This window comes from Bidens hawaiensis, unplaced genomic scaffold (assembly GCF_021521415.1).
Source record: "Bidens hawaiensis isolate Kalapana, Puna unplaced genomic scaffold, B.hawaiensis_p1.1 tig00017358_1, whole genome shotgun sequence".
Classification (NCBI taxonomy): Eukaryota; Viridiplantae; Streptophyta; class Magnoliopsida; order Asterales; family Asteraceae; genus Bidens; species Bidens hawaiensis.
In genome coordinates, this window is record NW_027492632.1 from 285,478 (window position 1) to 293,712 (window position 8,235).

The 8,235-nt window shown below is 36.5% G+C and overlaps 1 protein-coding gene and 1 pseudogene across 2 annotated transcripts; both read left to right on the forward strand.

Moving 5' to 3' along the window:
- The first annotated feature begins 437 nt into the window (after positions 1–437).
- LOC143553784 (uncharacterized) lies at positions 438–719 on the forward strand. Its single transcript, XM_077043690.1, has one exon. The coding sequence runs from the start codon at positions 494–496 to the stop codon at positions 683–685; it is 192 nt and encodes a 63-aa protein (XP_076899805.1). The 5' UTR covers positions 438–493; the 3' UTR covers positions 686–719.
- Positions 720–3,365: 2,646 nt separating this feature from the next.
- LOC143553783 (UPF0496 protein At3g19330 pseudogene) lies at positions 3,366–4,789 on the forward strand (annotated as a pseudogene). The gene is made up of 2 exons (XR_013138897.1): positions 3,366–3,659; positions 3,747–4,789. The product of XR_013138897.1 is annotated as a UPF0496 protein At3g19330 pseudogene (transcript).
- Positions 4,790–8,235: the final 3,446 nt, after the last annotated feature.

The window sequence follows — 8,235 nt, forward strand, 5'->3', positions numbered from 1 at the left end:
CACTTAGTTTTTTTTTAAATATACCATAAGATCAGGAAAAAAAAATATACATTAGTTCATAGTATTATTTTTAAATGAACTTTTTAAAGCATTTGAACCGAGTGCATCATGACTTTTGACAGTGCCTCTAACTTAAACATCCACCACTACACAATGCGTATACATCATATAACATCATAATATGTGACTTGCTGTCTAGAGTTATAAATTTCATCAAACTTATTTACCCCTATTCTTTAGTACACGTGACGCCTCCTCAGTGTTGGAGGGTGAGGTCCTATTCATATTTATTTTATTAAATAGCTAGCCATAATAATCCAACGGGGTGCAAATGTTTTTTAAGTGATATATAGACTACACGAAGTCACTAATGCGTACGTGATAAGCCTAGTCAAAACAAGTATCCAAACACTTCACTTTATATGAACAAAAGTCGGACTGCCTCAAAACTTAACACTGTGAAGCAGCCACACTTGCACCACACGGCAAGGCAATGGTGTTTTGGTCGTCCCCACCGACGAGAAACCAACTAGCCGGCTCAGCCATCGTCTTCATCACCGGCGTCAGTCTCTTCGCCGCCGGAGCATACCTCTCATTCGTTAACATCGAACCTCAACAAGCTCGAGCTAAAGCCCGTTCCGATTACGTCAAATCTCGCCTCCGCAAGCTTCTTCAAGACGATTAACTTTCAATTCCTAATAATAATATTATTATTATTATTATTATTATTATTATTAATTAGGTACTTTTTTACTTTCAGTTGATTCTGTTAGGGTTTATGAATTTGAACTGGTGGCTTAACTGAAGTTTGTTATATTAGTTAGAGATTTGGTGTTATTGCTTTAGAAATTGAACCACAAGTAAGCTTATTGTGCCCTAATTTCAGAAATAGATCATCTTCTATTGCAGCATTACTGTTTTATTTTGTCGTTTGCTGATTATAATTATTGATTTATGTCTTTTATTCTTATCTTAATATGATGAGGTAGGCTCATGAGTAGTTTTTCAAGCTCAAACTCGGCTCGGGCTAGACTCATTTGTTATTTGATAATTATTTCACTTATACTTATTTTTCTGTGTATATTTTGGTTACAATTTTTATATAACATATTATAATTATTTGCTTTTATTTTCATAAAACTTTTCATATATTAATAATTATTATAAAAATATATATTTAATATATTAAATAAAAGTTATATAAATAATAAGCTTGCTTAGGCTCGTAGGCCGGCTAGATCTCGCCAAGTGAAGATCCGGCTTGGGCTCGTTTATTAAACAAGTTTATTTTTAGGCTTGAGCTCGTTTAAGCTTTTGGCTTGATTCAAGCTTTTAAGTTTAATGATCTAATCTCGAGTAGCTCACGAGCGGCTAGGCTCATTTGCACCCCTAATGCTGAGATAGATAATATAATAATACATATCATACATAATAGGTTTGTGAGCGTCAGTTGGAAACCGATTCGTAAACTGGTTCCTAGTGATTGGTTCATGAACCTACTTCTTTTTCGGAATATTATTCGTTTAGGTACTTTTAACTTTCTTCCTAGTAATTAAATATCTATCCCCTTGTAAGTTTCATGCTGGTTTACTTGCTGTTGTAAATTAGGGTTTATGAATTCAAACTAGTGATTTAAGTTTTTTTTTTCGATTAGTTAGAGAGGTGTTATTACTTTAGATTTCTTGGTTATTGTTTGTTGTTGTACATGATTACTGTTGTTATTGTTTGTTGATCATGATCATTGATTATGCATTTGATTGTTATCTTCATATGATGAGGTGTAAACAAGTCTCGGCTTGTGTTTTCAAGCTCGCCTTGTTTCGAGCTCTATTTCTAAAGCTCGAGCTCGGCTTGTGAGTAGTTTTTCAAGCTCAAGCTCGGCTCGGGTTCGATTCGTTTATAGTTTATAAATTATTTTACTTATAGTTATACTTATCTTTTTGTGTATCTTTTAATTGTAATTTTTATATATAAAATAATATAGAAACAGGATCAAATACATTTTATCTTTAACATGAAAACAGTGAGAACCAATTTGCTGTTATCATTAGGTTTATTTTTATAGGTGTTTGCTGTTATTTTTTGTTCGTATTTGCTAATTTTCGATTATGAGACGTTATAAGTATGTGTTGATTTATATTTTGTTGTTATTAGATTTTTTTTCTTTTGCTTTTATAAATATTTGCTGGTATTTGCTGTTATTATTTTGTTCTTGATTTTGATTCTTTTGTTGTAATTTTTAGATTTTTTTCTTTGTTAATATAAATCATTGTTTATGTAGATTGATATTGTAGTTGGTAACGTTCCTTACGTTCTCATTTTTTTATAATTAGTGTTATTTTGTTTTTATAAAAATATATATTTAATATATTAAATAAAATATATAATAATAAGCTTGTTTAGGCTCGTGAGCCGGCTCGAGCTTGACAAGTGAAGCTCGGGCTCAGGCTCGTTTATTAAGCAAGTTTATTTTTAGGCTCGAGCTTGTTTAAGCTCGGCTTGATTTGAGCTTTTAACGAGCTGATCTTGAGTAGCTATCGAGCGGCTTGGCTCGTATGCACGACTAATGATGAGATACATAATAGAATAGCATGCATAAATAGGTTCCTCAGTATCGGTTCCAAACCGGTTCTTAGTGATCGGTTCGTGAACCTATTTCTTACTTCCTTTCTGGTTTATTATTTGTTTCGATACTTTTAACTTTCTTCTCATTCGACACTTCAATTAATTATCTATCCCCTTGTAAGTTCCATACTGGTTTGCTTGCTGTCGTAAATTAGGTTTTATTAATCCGAACGAGTGATTTAACTAAAATTTGTTCGATTAGTTAGAAATTTGTTATTACTCGAGAACTTTGTGAAGGATACAGTTGATTTCAAATTGCCCTAATTTTAGAAATTGCTCTTGTGTTCTAGCATTTGTAGGTATTCATTCTTTGTACAGAAATAACTGTTATGAACGAATCGAATTTCGAATAATCAAATCGAGTTTTGAAATTTTGAAGCTGAATTCGATTTCGATTCCAAATTCAGTTACTTAATTGAATCGAACTTTTAGTTTATCAAGTACGATTTGAGCTAAACACCCCCAGTTTACAAATCCCTAAACGGAGTAACAAACTATATGAACTAGAAATTAAATACAGAAACTGAGTTGACTATTAGATTACGGATTTATAATTTACGCATTTAGTGATTTTGGGTAATTGTTTCTTGAGTTGATCATTACATTGATTATTAAGGTCAGATTGTAAATTCTTATTAGAAGCTCTTTTCTAGTTGTGTCTCTCTCTTTATATATACGTATTTATATCATTATGCATATATTTATAAAATAAAAATAGAATGTAGAATTTGAATACGAATTTTGAATCGAATTGAAAATCATAAATTCGTATTCGATTTAAAGTTCGAATCGAATTTTCGAGTTTTTTGAGTCCGATTTGAATACTGAACGACCCTAGTTATTATCGATTGTTGGTCATGATAATTGATTACGTGTTTGATTGTTATCTTCGTATGTTAGAGTTGAGATTCACAGCTTGATCTTATTGCAGATAGCAATAATTTTGACTAAAGAGTTGACAATGCTTCATTGTTTGCGGCCATCACAGCCTGGATCAGCTGACAATATTCGTTCTCACCGACTTCCATTTCAAGGTAATCCTGTTAAGCAAGTTTAACATTCTTTATTATAAATATCTAATTTAATTAATAGTAGTTTAACTTGTTTTATTAATTTTACAGGCAGCTCATCTGGTATAACTTCAAGTTCAGGATCACAAGCTTCCACAATTCTCAACGTGACCAACGAGTACACATCAGCATTACAAACTAGTTCATATAGTGAAATACGGGTTTTTCTTGATATAGAAACCGAACGACCTGGTGAGATTACACAAGACCAACTCTTATCACAAGTTCTCCGCCCGAACCGTGCCTTCGTTGAAAACATTCTTAAACGCGCTAAGCCCGGTTTCATAACCGACTTACTATGGTCATTCTTTGACCACAGTGAAAACAAGGCCCGATTATGTCTAGACCTCACCCAAGCCATCCGACGGGCCCACACCTTAATCGCACCTTTACAAGACCTCCTACATGTCCTCCCATTAGACTCCGAAACCGACGCGTTATCCTCACCGCAATGCAACCGAGCCTTTGACCTTCTCTTAAAATATGAACAACTTGAAAACCCGTTTCCCATCCCTGGGTCCCGCAACGTGTGTGGAACACGCAATTGCTTCTCTGACCTCAATAGTCAACTCGAGAGTCTTGTAAGAAAGTCAAACTCTCGTATTCATTTGCTTCATTGGGTCACCATAGGGTCAGCGGTTGGGTTAATCAGTATAACTGTTGGGGTTATTATAGCCGGTGTGATTATTGCAAGGCATGCATTTATCGTTCTTGCGGTTTTCATGTTTCTCCCTGCTGCATTCGTTCCTTCAAAAATGGAGAAAAAAGAACAATATCTTCTTCAACAGTTAGATGCTGCGCAAAGGGGGACTTTTGTGTTACATGAAGATATTATTACAATCGAACGCCTTGTGAACCATTTGTATTCGGATATCGAGGTTAACAAACGATTTATAGGCAGTGGTTTATGGAGGGGTAAAGATATGCATTCTATTATGGAGGTATCGCGACAGCTAAAAAGGAATCATATTTATTTTGAAAAACAGTTAACTGATCTTGAAGAGCATTTGTGTCTCAGTTTTGCTGCGATAAACCGGGCTCGATCTCATCTTATTCAGATTATTAACCTTCATCTAGATGACCCCCATTTTTAACGTGGAATTATTAATTTTTTTTTCATATATTTTTTTATATGTTAGATTGTAGAGTTTGAGTTTTTAACCAATTTGAGTTGTAGCTAATGAACTTCATACACTTGCAACCTTTTCTTTTTCAGTATATGCACTTGACATTGATTCAATTTATCATAAGTATCATATGGATGTTTTCTTATCTTGTATAATTTACATTATATTATGTGCATAATAATCTGTTGATATTGTAATCACTTATGATATATTGATTGTATGTTCATAATTAAACCACTAATGATATGTTCTTGCAATAACCCAGTCACTGATGGTGATGGTGTGATGTTCACTTGAGTTTGCTATAACAAATTGTGATAAGTTGATTATTTTGATTTAAAAAAATTCGTTTTATAGTCGACTAATGTTTTTTTTTTCTGAATAGTAAATTTTGTTAAAAACTGACCGGACTAGCCAGGAGCTGGACGCTAAAGAGACGGAAGAGAGGAAATTAAAAAGAAAAATTACACCATTCTTTACAACTCAGCTTGACGACTTCAAATCTTCAATTGCCTTAAGTGCCGATGCTTCTTTGTTGGAAAATTTTGCTTCATTCCTTGCTTTTCGAATACACTAATGCGTCACAAAAATTATTGCACAAGGGGAGCAATAATTCAAGGAAAGGTGGTCCTGAACCGAGAATACGTATACCTGATGGATCGTGCGCCACGAGCCTATGAATTGCCAAATTTGAACTGCCAAAGGGCACGATGTAAGCAGATGTTTAGCACTTTCTGCATAACCACCATAAATACCACAACTTAGTAATCGGGCCAGACGCGTTAAATAAGGACTTCTTCAAAGAGGCGATCGTAAATTTGCCCGACAAGTCTTCCGTCCACATCCAAACGTCCAATTTCTAACATTTTAAATCCGTCACTTCAAACCATAACTGATAATTACAACATTAAACCGGCATAAACAAATTCACTCATTATTTTCCATACTTGTTTTTATTAAAGTAGATCACATATTCTGATTAATCAAATATCATATAATCAAATTCGGATTAGTAACTCTTTATGAACAAGGCATGCACGTCGACAACCAATAGAAGTGCCTCACGAATTTTTTTCCTTAAACAAACCATAATTTGCAGATAAGGGCCGATAATGTTGTTCACGAGCTGAATTGGACCATGCTAGACTCAATTCAAGCTCGTCACAAATATTTAATGAGCTAACTCAGCTTAGCTCAACTTTTCAAGAGAATGAGAAGTATTTCAAAAATGTTTATATCGTATTTTATTATTGTAAACAAAAACTATCAGAATATTTTTTTGGGGGACAAAATTACAAATTTTGTCATTTAAACAAAGCCAATTTATGGCTCATGTCCTTTTATTAGTTTGTTTACAGGCGGTGTCCTTTAAGCATTTTTTTCCTACACGTTATGTCATTTACGCTAACGGGGTTAGAAAAGCTCAGTTAAATATCGTCACGTGAGTCGCATGTGGGGTTTTTTGGTCTTTTCATCTATGCATGCACATTTTTTTGCTCATGTTATTTATTTGTTTAATACCTAAAATAAAAACATAAATGTATTTAAAAATAAAAACTCTCTCTCTCTCTCTCTCCTCTTCAACCACCACTCCTCTGGTCACCACCCACCCCAACACCACCGCTGGAAATGTGGCCGACCACCACCGCCACACAACCCAAAACCGTAACCCTGGCCGTTGCATCACAACCTCCATCATCAGCCACCAACCAACACCTTGTTATCCACCTATAGCCAGCCTCGAATCATAACCTCAGTCATTACACCACAACCTCAGATGAATCCAGCCAACGAATCGAAGCGAGGGTTAGTATTTTCTTATCGATTTCCGCCACCAAGTGTTTGTTTATACCATATAATTGAATCTAACAAAACCCTAGAACTTGAATTAGAGATTGAAGGTTTTAATATATGTTAACCTAAATTTGAATCGAAACCTTAGTTCGCTTCTACTCGCTACAATTTGTAGACGTTGTTGTTGTGGTGGTGGCATGGGCAGTGAAGAGGTAGGTCCCAGCAGAGACCAGTTGGTCCCGCAAGACTCACCTTGAACAGGGACGTCTGCGCAAAGGCCATCTGCTCCCGCAGGACCCACCATGCTCATAGGATCTTACGCGCAGTACACAAGCTGAACAAGCAGGGAAAGCCTCCCAATGGTGAAGTACCCCGCCTGTTCCCGCAGTTGCTGATACAAGCCATCAGGGAAGGCTACCCGCAGACAGCAGGGCTACACGCACAAGACACTAGCTACTTCAGTAGTCACATGAAGAAATGAGCAAGGCGGGAACAATCCCGCCTAAATGAGCCAGTCTGATTCTGAAAGATCTTTTGTACCATGCCTACCAAGGTATGGACAGGACAGACGATCTGACCAGAACAGCCCATGAGCCAATCACAGGGTGACAGCTCATCGACAACAGGGCGAGGAGGAGCACCCTCTAGTACTGTTTGTCACTATTAGCCGCTGCCTACTCACCAACCCTTACTGAAGAGCATGCGCGGCCTACAGTTGGTGGAATAGTGTTACTGTTGGCCGTAACCTATTCACCAACCAGCATGGCCTGCGTACAATCCACAGTAAGTGGGACGTGCATAAACTACAGTTGGTGGAATAGTGCAGCCGACTTTGTTACTGTTGGCCGTAACCTACCCACCAACCAGTATGGCCTGTGCATAGTCCACTGTTGGTTGAACAGGAATACTATTCAGCCGGCTGTACCTTCTTGGAAACCTACCTTCGGCTATAAATACTCCAATATCTTGGAATGGTAAGATCATCTGATATCCAGTTATCTAGCAATCTCTTAATATACACTTATATTCAGAGCAACCTAGTCTGATTCTCACGCCGGAGGGTGGTCACAAGGAGGAACTCCCCCCTTCTCAGTGACGAGCTTACGGTGTTTGTTTTGCAGGTCTCCTGAAGAACAGCCTTCTCAGTTAGACCTCATCCGTGGGAAACATTACTTAACCCCCAGATTATCTATAATCTGTACCGGGTCACTTAGTGTTTCTTCAGGCAGCTAGCGGTGATGGTGGTGGTCGGATTTAATGGTAGTCATAGATGGAGTTTTTTTTTTTTTTTTTTTTGGGGGGGGGGGACGGATTGATGGCTTGTGGTGGTGACGGCAACATGTGTTGGTGGTGATAAGCGGTGGTGGTGTTGGTGTTGGGGTAGGTAGTAGAGGTGGTGGCCGGAGTAGTGATGGTTAACATGAAGAAGAAATAAAGATGAGGATGAGAGAGTTTGTTTTTATTTTTAAATACATTTATGTTTTTAGTTATGTATTAAATAAATAAATAACAGGAGAAAAAAATGTGTAGGTATTTATGAAAAGATCAAAAGCCCTGACATGCGACTCACGTGACGATATTTAACTGAGTTTTTCTAACCCAGTTAGCGTAAAAGATAT

Excerpts from the sequence above, each read along its gene's own strand:
- LOC143553784 (XM_077043690.1), top strand. The coding sequence starts at position 494 with ATGGTGTTTTGGTCGTCCCCACCGACGAGAAACCAACTAGCCGGCTCA.